Source organism: Mirounga angustirostris, unplaced genomic scaffold, assembly GCF_029215605.1.
Source record: "Mirounga angustirostris isolate CCGP_5_RB_7025 unplaced genomic scaffold, mMirAng1.0.hap1 SCAF_6, whole genome shotgun sequence".
NCBI lineage: Eukaryota > Metazoa > Chordata > Mammalia > Carnivora > Phocidae > Mirounga > Mirounga angustirostris.
Window position 1 is genome coordinate 56,418,207 of NW_026991714.1, and position 15,322 is coordinate 56,433,528.

The following is a 15,322-nucleotide window of genomic DNA, read 5'->3' on the forward strand; positions in this document are numbered from 1 at the left end:
GGGCTTATTTACAGCAATGCTATGTAACTTTTAGGCCTGAAATCTATAAAGTTAAATATGTCTTGAAAACAAGTTATTAACACAAACTTTCTTTATATAAGAGTTGTAAATAAAACTCAACAAAATATTGTTCCTCTTAGGGATTGCTATTCTAAATACCCTATCAGAGGAGGGGGGAAAGATGGTGGAGGACTAGGGGACCCTATTTCAACTGGTCCCCGGAATTGAGCTGGATATCTACCAGACCACTCTGAGCACCCACGAAACCAGCCTGAGATGTAAGAAGATCTGGACCTCTACAAGCAGAATATCGCAGGCAGTTGGTTTTGAGGTATGAAGCAGGGAGCCCTGATTCCACGGGCAGATATCGGAGGATAAACGGCAGTGGGAGGGTGCCTGGCTGTGGGGATCCTACACCGTCTGTGAGCGACAGCCTTGCACACTGGGGACGGGGCACAGACTCGCAGACCGGTAGCAGCGAGGAAAGGACTTTAGGGCAGTCCCCGGGGCGGAAACCTGGAGCGGCGGGGTCACGCACACGCAAACTGGGAGCAGCTGGCGGTTTTAGAAGCACAAAGGGCAGAGACGTGCCCCAACCTGAAGGCAGGACTGGGAGCGCTGCGGAGGGGTGCACAACCCAGGATGCTGCAGTTTATAGCAGCACGGACAGAAACGGAGATGGTGTGGCCTGGAGAGCTCACTGAAGAACAGACTGAGGTCTCTCTGCTCTGAGGCAGAGGGTTGGAAACGGTCTCTTCTGCTCTGACTCGCAGAAGAGACATGGAAAGCAGCCAGGGAAAGGCGCCAGAGAACAAAAGCCCCAAAGACTGATTCCCACTGAGCCCATCCCCTTCCACAGAGGGGCAGGGCAACTCCGGCCAAACAGGGTTGCCTGAGTAACAGCGCGGCAGGCCCCTCCCGCAGAAGACAGGCTGGGAAAACAAGAGGCCAGCAACCCTAAGGTCCCAAGAAAACAGGTGCATCTTGCTTGGGTTCTGGTCAATAATTTGGACTCTATACATTCCCTCAAACACCCATCAACAGAATGACTAGGAGGAGGAGCGCCCCCAAAACAGGAAAGACTCAGAGATTATGACTTATGCTGCAGATTTACAAATGGATTCAGATATAACTAAGATGTTGGAGATGGAATTCAGGCTAGCAATTGTGAAGACAATAGCCAGAATGGAGAAATCAATTAATGGCAACACAGAGTCTCTAAGGGCAGAAATAAAAGGGGAATTGGCAGAACTTAAAAATGCTATCAGTGAGATCCAATCCAATCTAGATAATCTAACAGCTAGGGTAACTGAGACAGAAGAGAGAATAAGCGATCTGGAAGACAGTATAATAGATAAAAAGGGAAAAGAGGAGGCCAGGGAAAAACAACTCAATCCATGAAAAGAGAATCAGAGAAATAAGTGACACCATGAAGCGTTCCAATGTCAGAATAATTGGTATCCCGGAGGGAGTGGAGAGAGAGAAAGGACTAAAAGATATATCTGAGCAAATGATAGCTGAGAACTTCCCTAATCTGGGAAATGAAACAAACATTCAAGTCCTAGAGGCAGAGAGGACCCCTCCCAAGATCAAGGAAAACAGGCCAACACCCCGGCATCTAATAGTAAAACTTGCAAATCTTAGAACCAAGGAAACCATCTTAAGGGCAGTTAGAGGGAAGAGATTCCTTACATACAGAGGGAGGAACATCAGAATAACGTCAGACCTATCCACAGAGACCTGGCAAGCCAGAAAGGACTGGCAAGACATATTCAGGGTATTAAACAAGAAGAACATGCAGCCAAGAATACTTTATCCGGCAAGGCTTTCATTTAGAATGGATGGAGAGATGCAGAGCTTCCACGACTGGCAGAAACTGAAAGAATATGTGACCACTAAGCCAGCCCTGCCAGAAATATTAAATATTAAGAACTTAAATATTAAGGGCGCCTGGGTGGCTCAGACGGTTGGGCGTCTGCCTTCGGCTCAGGTCATGATCCCAGAGTCCTGGGATCGAGTCCCGCATCGGGCTCCCTGCTCCTTGGGAGCCTGCTTCTCCCTCTGCTTCTCTCTCTCTCTCTGTCTCTCATGAATAAATAAATAAAATCTTAAAAAAAAAAATTAAAAAAAAAAAAATTAAAAAAAAAAAAAATTAAATATTAAGTTCTATAAAAGGAGAAAGACCCCAAAGGTGATATACAACAAATTTACAGGGACAATCTGTAAAAACAAGGTCTTCACAGGCAACATGATGACAATTAATTCATATCTTTCAATAATCATTCTCAACGTGAATGGCCTAAATGCTCCCATAAAACGGCACAGGGTTGCAGATTGGATAAAAAGACAGGACCCATCCATATGCTGTCTACAAGAGACTCATTTTGAACCTAAAGATACATCCAGACTGAAAGTGAAGGGATGGAGATCCATCTTCCATGCCAGCAGACCTCAAAAGAAAGCTGGGGTAGCAATTCTTATATCAGACAAATTAGATTTTAAACTAAAGTCTAATTAGAGACACAGAAGGACACTATATCATTCTTAAAGGGACTATCCAACAAGAAGATCTAACAATTGTAAATATCTATGCCCCCAACATGGGAGCAGCCATCTACATAAGCCAACTGTTAACCAAAATAGTCATATTGATAACAATATGTTAATCATAGGAGACCTCAATACTCCACTCTCAGCAATGGACAGATCATCTAAGCAGAAAATCAACAAGGAAACAAGAGCTTTGAATGATACATTGGACCAGATGGACCTCATAGATATATACAGAAATTTCCACCCTAAAACAACAGAATACTCATTCTTCTCGAGCACACACGGAACTTTCTCCAGAATAGACCACATACTGGGTCACAAATCAGGTCTCAACCGATACCAAAAGATTGAGATTATTCCCTGCATATTCTCAGACCCTAATGCTTTAAAACTGGAACTTAACCACAAGAAAAAATTGGAAGAAATTCAAACACTTGGAAGCTAAAGACCACTCTGCTCAAGAATGTTTGGGTCAAACAGGAAATCAAAGAACTTAAACAATTCATGGAAACCAATGAGAACGAAAACACATCAGCCCAAAACCTATGGGATACTGCAAAGGCGGTCCTAAGGGGGAAATACATAGCCACCCAAGCCTCACTCAAAAAATAGAAAAATCCCAAATTCCCCAACTAACTCTACACCTTAAAGAACTAGAGAAAAAGCAACAAATGATGCCTAAGCCACGCATTAGAAGAGAAATAATTAAAATTAGAGCAGAAATCAATGAATTAGAAACCAGAAACACAGATCAGATCAACAAAACTAGAAGGTGGTTCTTTGAAAGAATTAATAAGATCGATAAACCACTGGCCAGACTTATCCAAAAGAAAAGAGAAAGGACCCAAATTAATAAAATTATGAATGAAAGGGGAGAGATCATGACTAACACCAAGGAAATAGAAACAATTATTAGAAATTATTAACAACTATATGCCAATAAACTGAGCAATCTGGATGAAATGGAGGCCTTCCTGGAAACCTATAAGCTGCCAAGACTGAAACAGGAAGAAACTGACAACCTGGATAGGCCAATAACCAGTAACGAGATTGAAGCAGTGATCAAAAAACCTCCCAAAAAACAAGAGTCCAGGGCCTGATAGATTCCCTGGGGAATTCTACCAAACACTCAAAGAAGAAATAATACCTATTCTACTGAAGCTGTTTCAAAAAACAGAAACAGAAGGAAAACTTCCAAACTCATTCTATGAGGCCAGCATTACCTTAATCCCCAAACCAGGCAAAGACCCCATCAAAAAGGAGAATTTCAGACCGATATCCCTGATGAACATGGATTCCAAAATCCTCAACAAAATCCTAGCTAATAGTTAGATCCAAAAATACATTAAAAGGATCATCCACCACAACTAAGTGGGATTTATCCCCGGGATGCAAGGGTAGTTCAACATTCGCAAATCAATCAATGTGATAGAACACATGAATAAGAGGAGAAGAACCATTTGGTCCTCTCAATTGATGCACAAAAAGCATTTGAGAAAATACAACATCCTTTCCTGATTAAAACTCTTCAGAGTATAGGGATAGAGGGAACATTCCTCAAGTTCATAAAATCCATCTATGAAAAACCCACAGCGAATATCATCCTCAATGGGGAAAAGCTGAGAGCCTTTCCCTTAGATCAGGAACACGTCAAGGATGCCCACTCTCGCCACTATTGTTCAACATAGTACTAGAAGTCCTAGCAACAGCAATCAGACAACAAAAAGAAGTGAAAGGTATTCAAATTGACAAAGAAGAAGTCAAACTCTCTTTTCACAGACGACATAATACTTTATGTGGAAAACCCAAAAGACTCCACCCCCAAATTACTAGAACTCATCCAGCAATTCAGTAATGTGGCAGGATACAAAATCAATGCACAGAAATCAGTTGCTTTCTTATACACTAACAACGCAACTGTAGACAGAGAAATTAGAGAAATGATTCCATTTACAATAGCACCAAAAACCAAAAGATACCTCAGAATAAACCTAACCAAAGAGGTAAAGGATCTATACTCTAGGAACTATGAAACACTCATAAAAGAAATTGAAGAAGACACAAAAAGATGGAAAAATATTCCATGCTCATGGATTGGAAGAATAAACATTGTTAAAATGTCTATGCTACCCAGAGCAATCTATACCTTCAGTGCCATCCCGATCAAAATTCCAATGACAGTTTTCAAAGTGCTGGAACAAACAATCCTAAAATTTGTATGGAATCAGAAAAGACCCCGAATCGCCAAGGAAATGTTGAAAAAGAAAAACAAAGCTGGGGGCATCACGTTGCCCGATTTCAAGCTATATTACAAAGCTGTGATCACCAAGACAGCATGGTACTGGCACAAAAACAGACATATAGACCAATGGAACAGAATAGAGAACCCAGATAGGGACCCTCAACTCTATGGTCAAATAATCTTTGACAAAGCAGGAAAAAACATGCAATGGAAAAAAGACAGTCTCTTCCATAAATGGTGCTGGGAAAATTGGGACAGCCACATGCAGAAGAATGAAACTTGACCATTCTCTAACACCATTCACAAAGATAAACTCAAAGTGGATGAAAGACCTCAATGTGAGACAGGAATCCATCAGAATCCTAGAGGAGAACATAGGCAGTAACCTCTTTGACAGCGCCCACAGCAAGTTCTTTCAAGATACATCTCCAAAAGCAAAAATGAACTTTTGGGACTTCATCAAGATAAAAAGCTTCTGCACAGCAAAGGAAACAATCAACAAAACAAAGAGGCAACCCACAGAATGGGAGAAGATATTTGCAAATGACACTACAGATAAAGGGCTGGTATCCAAGATCTATAAAGAACTTCTCAAACTCAACACCAAAACACAAATAATCAAGTCAAAAAGTGGGCAGAAGATATGAAAAGACACTTCTCTGAAGAAGACATACAAATGGCTAACAGACACATGAAAAAATGTTCATCATTATTGGCTATCAGGGAAATCCAAATCAAAACCACACTGAGATACCACCTTACACCAGTTAGAATGGCAAAAAATGGACGGGGAAAGAAACAACAAATGTTGGAGAGGTTGTGGAGAAAGGGGACCCATCTTACACTGTTGGTGGGAATGCAAGTTGGTACAACCACTTTGGTAAACAGTGTGGAGGTGCCTCAGAAATTTAAAAATAGAGCTACCCGATGACCCAGCAATTGCACTCCTGGGTATTTACCCCAAAGACACAGATGTAATGAAAAGAAGGGCCATATGCACCCCAATGTTCATAGCGGCAATGTCCGCAATAGCCAAACTGTGGAAAGAGCCAAGATGCCCTTCAACAGATGAATGGATAAAGAAGATGTGGTCCATATATACAATGGAATATTACTCAGCCATCAGAAAGGATGAATACCCAACTTTTACATCAACATGGATGGGACTGGAGGAGATTATGCTAAGTGAAATAAGTCAAGCAGAGAAAGTCAATTATCATATGGTTTCACTTATTTGTGGAACATAAGGAATAGCATGGAGGACATTAGGAGAAGGAAGGGAAAAATGTGTGGGGGTGGGGAATTGGAGGGAGAGATGAACCATGAGAGACTATGGACTCTGAGAAACAAACAGGGTTTTAGAGGGGAGGGGGGACTGGTTAGCCTGGTGATGGGTATTAAGGAGGGAACGTACTGCAAGGAGCACTGGGTGTTATACGAAAACAATGGATCGTGGATCACCACATCAAAAACCAATGATGTATTGTATGGTGACTAACATAACACAATAAAATAAATTAATTAATTAATATACTATCAGTGCTCAAAACAATATTTTGAGTATCCTTGGTGGTATCAGATTTCTGCCTTTTAATAGGTAGATGTGATTTCTAGACATTGGCAGAAGTCATTTAGGCTGTTTTGATGAATGAAGCAAGGGATCAACCGAAACATTTTGGAAGGTGATTTCATTCATTTTCTTCGGTGGTTCAGAAACTACGTTTATAGCTTCACTGATACAGATATGTAACTTTCCTAAAAGTTACTATAAACAATTGAAAGTCATAGTGAAAGAGTACAGTCAGTATCATGTTTAAAACTTGTATTTTTGTAGTCCCACCTCTGTTCTATGTGTTGATAACCTTTCAGGAAGAAGAAATGCGATTTTTAAAAGAGGAGAACAGGAGAATTTTACATGTCTAGATCTATTTGATTATATCTTGACAGTCAGTATGAGGCCAGGAACCATACTAGTTTTTTCACTTTTATCAGTAAGAAGAGGAGAATTTCTCCTAAAAGCTTGACCCATACCAAAATGCAGTCCATACCTGTAGAGATGACCACTTTGCTTCTTCTACAGCAACTTTAGCCAAGTGTTCCTGGAAAATGCCTTTTTCCTGTTTCACACGTTCCACTCTGGCAGCTGCAGTTTCATCTACAAACCCAGTCTGCCACGGATCATGAAAAATCAAGTAAACACCAAACATTCTCTAATAGATGGCAAACAATGTAATCAGAAAATTAGAAGACCAGGGGCTCTTGGGTGGCTCAGCCGGTTAAGCGTCCAACTCTTGATTTCAGCTCAGGTCAGATCTCAGGATCGTGAGGTAGAGCACAGCATTGGGCTCTGCGCTGGGCGTGGAGTCTGCTTAAGATTCTCTCTCTCCCTCTGCTCCTCCCTACCCCCCACTTAAAAAAAAAGACCATGCACGTGCGTGTGTGCGTGCGTGTGCATGTGTTGTGTTTTAAGCACCCAGTGTTAAACTATTCTGGCTTAGTCTGTGAGCTAGGCAAATTTTGGAAATTGGACTCATCTGTAAATGCATCCTCTTCATGTAATTTGGATAAAATTACTGTACAGTGTTCTCCTTCCCTACAGATAAGTTGAACTGTCATTTTTCCAGGAGAAAAATGATAGTCTGCGAACCTTCATTGTGTAGGGTAAGTAACTGGCAAAACATGTTACACACACATACTTAATCCAGCTTCTGTGTAACATATACATGTATATACATAGCCCAGTTTAATAATGGGTGTAGTATAAAAAAAAATAAGTAGTTAAGCATAATTCACTTTCTCTTGGTTTTCTAAATTTGTGGTTTAACTGTTCTACTAGTGCTGCAATTAGCCCTTATATCCTAAAACTACCCCTATATAAGTTGCAAGGTGTGCGCAAACATGGGAGCCAAATGATGGAACAGTTTGATTCTAACTATAGAAATGAGCAGCACTACCAGAATCCACACTGTGGGCAGAGGGACTCCAACCGCCCCACTGCGGTGCCTCGTCATACGGGCCCAGTTGTTCAATGTGCGTCACCTCGGTGCTGAGCACTACGAAAAATTTAAGCTAAGAAGATACTTGACTTGGTTACAATCCTACAATTTAAAAAAACAATGACAAAATCTGTGATGCCGCTATTTTGATCTATAGAAATAAATACCTTCTCCAGAAAGGATACAACCTTGTTCTTCGTATCTTCAGAACGGAGACATTGTGGAACTATCTCTTCATGGTTTGTTCCCTATTAATAAAAGATAGATAAATGAGACCAATTTTAATGTATCTCAACAACTTGCAAAGACAACTCCAAAAGTTTTAAGAGCTACTTTAATCATAAATGCATTTTAAAAGAAAACAGTGTCAGAGAATACTCAAAAGACCATCAGCTCCTTAGTTCCTTTGGGGAGCCTCAGGACCATGCAGCATTCTGCACGAGCACAGAGCTGGCGGCTTTCGTTACTTCTGCCCAGTCATCCTAATGTCTGTGGGCCCCTATGACCAAAGGCGTGACTACACAGCTCCAGGCAAGAGAAAAGGAGCATCCCACAGGAGGCTCCCCTTCTCCGTGGCCCTGAGCTCACATGTCCCTGTCTAACTCCTAAATGATAGAGATGAAATGCATTATTCATTTCACACTCAAAAATACTGTCTGGAAGACAGTGTCCAAGTGAATAGACCTGGTCTGAATGCCTGGTTCTGGTTGTTCCTACTCTCCTAGGACCTTAGGAAAGTACCTTCATTTCTCTATGCTCCATTGTTAGATGCTGCAAAAGAGATCGTTGGTAGTATCTCCTCCAGTGGAAAATTTTAATGACTAAGACCAAAAGCTCAATAAATGTTTTTGGAATGTTTTGGAAAATCTGAAATAATACTTTTTGGCGATCACTGTGATAGGTTGGTCTTACAATTACCTCGGCGAACTGAGTAAACGCCTCCAAGGTATGTTGTTCTACTATCCAATTCCTGTCAGCTAGCAGTGAGGCAAAAACAGAAGACAGGCTGGGCAGAATTTTGTCCTAAAAAGAGAACCAAACCTTATTAAATAGAGGAAAACCTCAGTATTCTATTCTTAATGTTGTCAAGTTTCCCTAATTCTGTCCCAGTGAGCACATATTAATACATGTTAGAGCATGTCACTCCTTTGCTTAAATGCTTCCAATAGCTTCTCACTTCATTAGAGTAAAACTCAAAAGTCCTTAAGATGGCCGGCAAAGCCCCACTGTTTGAGTGTGGCCTCTGCCGGCGCCCTCAGTGGATCAGACGCCCTCTCATCTCACTACTTACCCTGCGTGTGGGATACCTGTCTGGCTGCCTCCCTCAGCTTCAGGATTTTACTCACAGATCACCTTGGTGAGGATGCCACTGCCCATATCCCGTTTCAAACTGTACCCCCACAAGCACACTCTCCCCCTATTTCTCTCTACAGCTCTCACACTAACATGCTATATCATGCCTTTATTCGTTGCCTTCCAGAGGCTGAGGGTGGGGATTGATTAGTTTGGTTCATTAATGAATCCCCAGTGATTAAAACAGCACCTGACACATAGCAAAAACTCAGCAATTTTTTCTTGAATAAATAAATCCATCTCCTGGCTTTAGAGGCCTCTTACATGCTGATGAATCCACCAAACTGTTCAGGCCTTAACTTCACTCCTGGGAATATGTAATTTGCTCCACAGGTTCTGGGCCCATCAGGGTCCATAGTTATGCATGAATGAAACAGTACTCTGGAATTTATTTTATGCTAAAAAGAAGACCGCTCAAATGCAAGTATCTCTGGGTACTTTTGTCCAGAGTTGAAAAACTGTCAACCTCTCCATTTCTTTCACAAAAACAAAAAGGATGATATCACTTAACTTTAAATAAATAATAGCCCTTTAGAAACTAGCCAGTTGTTTTTTATTTCAAAGTTTCTAATATCTACTGAGATAACATCCATCATGGTTTTGTTCCAGTTACGTGAAAAGGTTCTCATTGGTGAGCTTTTTTTTTTTTTTAAGATGGATTTATTTATTTATTTGAGAGGGAAAGGGAAAGTCCAGCAGACTCCTCGCTGAGCACAAACCGGAGACAAAACCAAGAGTCAGACACTTAACCAACTGCGCCACTCAGGCGTCCCTCAGTGAGCTTTTTATAGTCTCTCCCATGGAGGTGAAAAAGAAAAATGTCAACTATCTAGAATTGCTGGATTTGACCACAGTAATAAGAAAGGCAAAATTCAATTTAGGAGGATGATCTTTCACTGTAAGGTGTGTCTGAAAATTCAGAAGTGTATTGCCAAGCCTGTACAGTCAGTTTTATAAGTAAATATCCATTTGTCAATTATATATACTTTGCAACACTTTCAAAAATACTGTCTTAAAAATAAACAGCTCCCTTTCATGGATATAAAACCAAGAGAACAACTTTGATAAGTTTCCTCATTATATACTCTTTCTCCTAGAAGACATAAATGTTTTCTTCCTCAGGGACTTTGTGTGCTAAAGCCCAACTGGAAGGAGACTCTCAGACTATAGCCAACTCTAAATTATTTGTATGTCAAATATATTTTTCTTAAAAAAAGAAAAAAAAAAAAACTTAAAATGAGTTCTATTTTGACAAAGTCACCATCTCTTCTTCACAAAATACATTTCCCCCCAACTTTCACTGTCAACAATCCACAGAATTCCAGAAATTAAAAGCCTGAAAATTTTAGTCAGTAATTCTTACACGGATTTTGTTAACACGGGAATAAAAGAATTAAGAGTATTACCTGGAAAGCTTGAGGTATAAAAAATTTTCCTAGAGAAGATACAAAATCAAGCACTGCCAAACAAACATGGTCAGGAGGCTCTAATTTGAGCAGTGAGGTCTGCAAAGTTACTACCTAAAGTGGCAAAGATCAAAGAATAGTTACAAATGAAAACAAATATTCCGTTGAGACATAATAAGTAAGATTCGGATGGGTATGTGGGGAGGGGAAACACAACAAAACCCAGAACAGACCAACACTCTACAAAGCCTAATCTTCACACGTGGAATTTGAATAAAATGATCAAATGACTGACTCAGTTATTACAGAGTTCATCCTACCAACTGCTGTAAAGAAAAAAAAAAAATGTGTTCCTGAGAAACTATATACCAGTGCTCTTCTTTCAAATCCTTAAAAATTGTTTTGTATTTTAAATTCTAGTGAGGGAAGTTCATTATTTAAAGCAGGGATTGGCAAAGTTTCTATGAAGGGCCAGACAGTCAATATTTTAATTTTAGGCTTTGTAGGTAATATGTTCCCTACTGCATATTGCTTTTTTATTTTTTAATTTTTATTTTACAAACCTTTGAAATGTAAAAATCCTCCTTAGCTCTTGTCCTATAAACAGAAGGGCAGAATCTAGCCAGGAAGTCAGAGTTTGCGAACCCCTGATTTAAAGGAACACAGAAAGTCGTCTATAAAAGAAGCAATGCCTAAGTTAAAATTTTACTTATGCTGAAATTTTAGAACTTTAGTTATTTGGGGTTTTTTAAAGGTGCACAATTCTATCAAAATTATCCATATTTAATTTCTCAAAAAAGATTACCAGAACTGTCAGAATCCACAAAGTTTTAGTCAATTATTTTACTGCATTCTCATTCTCTATAATTTAGTAATTCATGTTACACATATAGTAATTTAAAAATATACCTAATTAGAAAGTATTTGTTAATGCTAAGTTCTTACTGTACACAACCACTAACCAAGCTCCTAAAACAAAGCATTAGTAGTCTCACTTTCCGGCATATAGCTCCTATGACAGGGTGTTATTTCTTCCAACATCTTCCTAAATAGGAATTAGTTTTACCTCATAACTGTTCATTTCTAACCGTGCCTTTAAACTTAGGCCAGCTCTAGCTTTGTGGGGTCAGTTCTGCCCAGTATGGACTAATTCCAAAGCCTCTCAATCACTTCAGAGAAGTGCCTTTTCCTTTTCCTTTTGCCTTTTACTCTACCAGCTTAGAACCTCCAAAAGCAAGCCATAACTAGGCAACATCAAAAGCATCCCCCCAACAGTGACCTCTGTTCCGCCTGTCCCAGCCATGCAAGCTGGGGGCCAGACAGAAAACTCAGCAGTCCTCTTACTTCAAAATAATTTTATTTCCTCAAAGAAACAATGAGGATTATCCTTAAGTCCACATCAGTTATATTCCATACTCCCAACAGCTGCTGGAATGCCTTTGAAACTGTTTTGAAGGAGGGGTTCACACATGAACTACGACTCCTAACCTCAGGGATGTTCTGGAGCAGTTGAAAAAAAGGTTTTGACTATTCAGCATCAGGGAGAGAGGAAGGACAGCTACAGGCTGAATCGACAGCCCTCTATACTAACCGGTTATACTCTACGGGAACAGCGAAAGAGATGAGGAGACCTCCCTAAGACAAGCAAATCTGTGACATTTAAGTTTAATTCAACAGGAAAGGGGTAACAAGCAAATTGAGCAACAAATCATTAAAAAGGACTGTTTGTAGAAAGCTATTTTAAGTCATGTTAGTTCAACAATTTCCTCAGCCAAGTATTAACTTGCTTATTGTTCTTACCTGACTTATCAGATGAGGATCTAGAGTTTGAACAAAAAATCCCAACAGTGGAAGTAAAAGACTAAGTGTCTGCTGAATGTAAGGTTGGCCTGTTACCTTAAATAAGAAACACAAAATAATTTTGGTGAAAATTTTCAATTACATGAAAATAGCAACCTTTTAGTGAGCATTTATTATATACCAGGCAATACGCTAAATGCTTTATATTACCTCACATACACCTTATAACTTTATGAAGTAGATCTTTACTCACTTTACTAATAATTAAGAAAAAGGGGCAGAGAGGTTAAATAATTTGCTCAAGATCACATGACAAGGAAATTTAATCGGATGGAGATCTAATCACTTTTGTTTGCCACTGAAAAACTTGTGCCTTAGTGTTCTTAAAATTCCATTTCTCTTCCCCATAACTGTTGTTTCTATCATGATACTATAAGCTACACCACCAGCAGAGAATCCTCAATGAATACTTACTGAATGATTCGTGAGGATTGGGGGAAAGCACTCACTGAAGTCACAGTACTACAGAAGGGAAATTTAACTCTACATAAACTTTAATGAAAAAACATTATCTGCAAAACCATCTCTATGATTTACCAAAAGTGTGAATGTTGCCTTCAGCTTCCAGTGGCTGGCACTACTTAGTCAAAGAAAACAAATGTCATATTTAAATTTTTAAACTAAATGTCATTTGTAAACTACAATAATCTGTGGACACATATCATCCTAATTCTAGCCCGATTATCATCTGGTCTTCTGCCTTTGCTGGGGAAGAGGAACATGAACCAGTCAGAGCCACTCATGTGCCCCTGCCACCTTTAAGCCAAGTCACTCTCCACTGCCCAAAGGATTGTATGGAAGACCGCAGAATCCCAGAAACAGGCCACACTAGCCCAAAAGAGGAGAGAAACCATAGGGGAAGAAGTTTGTTTTTTTTAAATAGGGTCCAAATGGTCATGAAAATAGTTAACTGAACTATCACTGTCACTCTACTAGGTTCTGGTTCTATCACACTCAAAGAGAACTGGCTGGAAGAGTACAAATAGGTATTTTAAGTTCTAACCGCAAGTTCTACCAAGCCCCTGAAGAAATTACATACATTTTCCTCTACAGGGGAAATTTCGGTACTATTCTCTTTTTTCAGTGTTTTATTTGTTCTTCAGTTGCTTTCCTTACCCGTTTAGTGTTTAACAAAGCCCAAAGCTGACTCCCAATTTCCATAATCGCAGTTTGCTGTACAATATCCAGAGCTTCACTGGCACAATTACATACAGCGAGCAAAGCAGAGAGCAGCGTGTTCTAAAGGGGGAGAGAGACGGAAGAGTCTCAGGTTAGATCCCAATCGAAAGGAGCTGAGGCCCCAGAGGTTAGGAGTTACTTATAACTCTTCATAAAAACCCATGTCGGATTTATATTCTGAGACCCAAAGCCATCTTTTTCAGCTACTTTAATACAAATTATTTTGTTAGAACTAATTTTCCTTATACACAGAAACATTTGCTTCATTTTCTAAATAAACATTTTTTCCTTTTAGGTTAAAATTTAGTATTAAAATGGAAACAGCATTGCATTTTAATAAATAGGTTTGATACAGACTGTATGATCAAGCTAATTTATAATGTTCATCAACTAAAAATTCTATTGTTTTTCACATTATGCACCTAGCAATCTTTTAACATTATTAGATTTTTATTTTGCTGTTGTTTTATAATGGGTCTTTAAAATTCCTCAGCAACACTGCATTCAATAAGCAAATAAAAATTTGAGAAGTACACTTATCTAGAATTTGAAACTAAAAACCACCTTTTCTGGATTCACTCTCCTTTACATATCGAATGTCTCTCTGGCCAGGAGTGGGGGTGGTTGGGGGACAGTGGGAGTAAAGTGAAGGCCATGTGGGAATGTAACGATTAGTAACAATGCCTGATTAATCCATTATACTTCAACAACAACACTTAAGTTTCAATGATTACCATACAGCTTTTTATTTAAGATTTACCCATTTCCTCCTACAAAGAAGCATGTAAAATGACCTGCTGGAACTAAAGTTTTGGTCAGGGCAAAGATATACTCAATTTTAGAAAATAGGTGCATTATTTTACCTAATACAAAAGATTTATCTTCAACTACAAAAATTAGTGCACAATAAATGTAAAACCTGAACAATTTAACCTACTCCTAACTAGGTGGTATAATAGTTTTCTCAAAATAAATGCACATAAAAACTTCTATTTCCTTTGGGTATATGTATATGTTTTAAATTATCTTGATAATTATCATCAGGCGCCATTATGTAACAGAGTATCAGAACATTTATACGCAGTGTGGAGAAAATAAGCCTTGAGAAAACCCTGACCTTCTAATTTAAAATTGCAAATAGGCCCCTAACACTTTGAATGCCCTGTCCCCATCCCTGTTTTTCTCCACTTACCACAAACTGATACAACATACTTACATATGTATTTATTACTTATTTTACCATCCACAGCTGAGCTATAATGCAAACTCATGAGAACAGAAATTTTTGCCTAGAACAGCACTTGGCACATAAGAGCACTCAAAACATATTTGTTGGATGAATGAATGAATGAACCAACAAAGGAGGAAATGAAACTAAACTGGAAAATTCAACCACATGTACTACAGTCAATTTTTTCAGTCAATTTTAAAAAACCATGTATTTTTTTACTTCTCACAGATGAATTTCTTTTATATTTCATTATTTTAAGAGGGAGTATTCTAAATGGAAAGCTACAGAAAGGCTCAGAATAGATGTGTGTAAAATGGGGGTTGTGTTTTGTCAAATAGAAGAATATACATATCGAATAGAATCATGTCTGGAGTGCCTAGGTGGCTCAGTTGGTTAAGCAAACAAGCCTTTGGCTCAGGTCATGATCCCAGGGTACTGGGATCAAGTCCCACACAGGGTTCCTTGCTCAGGGGGGAGCCTGCTTCTCCCTCTGCCTGCTGTT

The 15,322-nt window shown here is 39.3% G+C and overlaps 1 protein-coding gene across 5 annotated transcripts in view; it reads right to left on the bottom strand.

Annotated features, from left to right (window-relative positions):
- FIRRM (FIGNL1 interacting regulator of recombination and mitosis) overlaps window positions 1-15,322 on the bottom strand; it is a 49,159-nt gene that overhangs the window by 837 nt on the left and 33,000 nt on the right. For 2 of the 5 annotated variants that reach the window (XM_045877475.3, XM_064594340.1), the window contains 6 exons: window positions 13,527-13,649; window positions 12,351-12,446; window positions 10,551-10,664; window positions 8,710-8,814; window positions 7,959-8,039; window positions 6,844-6,963 (listed from right to left, as the gene is read on the bottom strand). In XM_045877475.3, the coding sequence (XP_045733431.1) occupies window positions 6,844-6,963; window positions 7,959-8,039; window positions 8,710-8,814; window positions 10,551-10,664; window positions 12,351-12,446; window positions 13,527-13,649 (639 nt within the window). The other 3 variants (XM_064594337.1, XM_064594339.1, XM_064594338.1) reach the window with 3 other exon arrangements.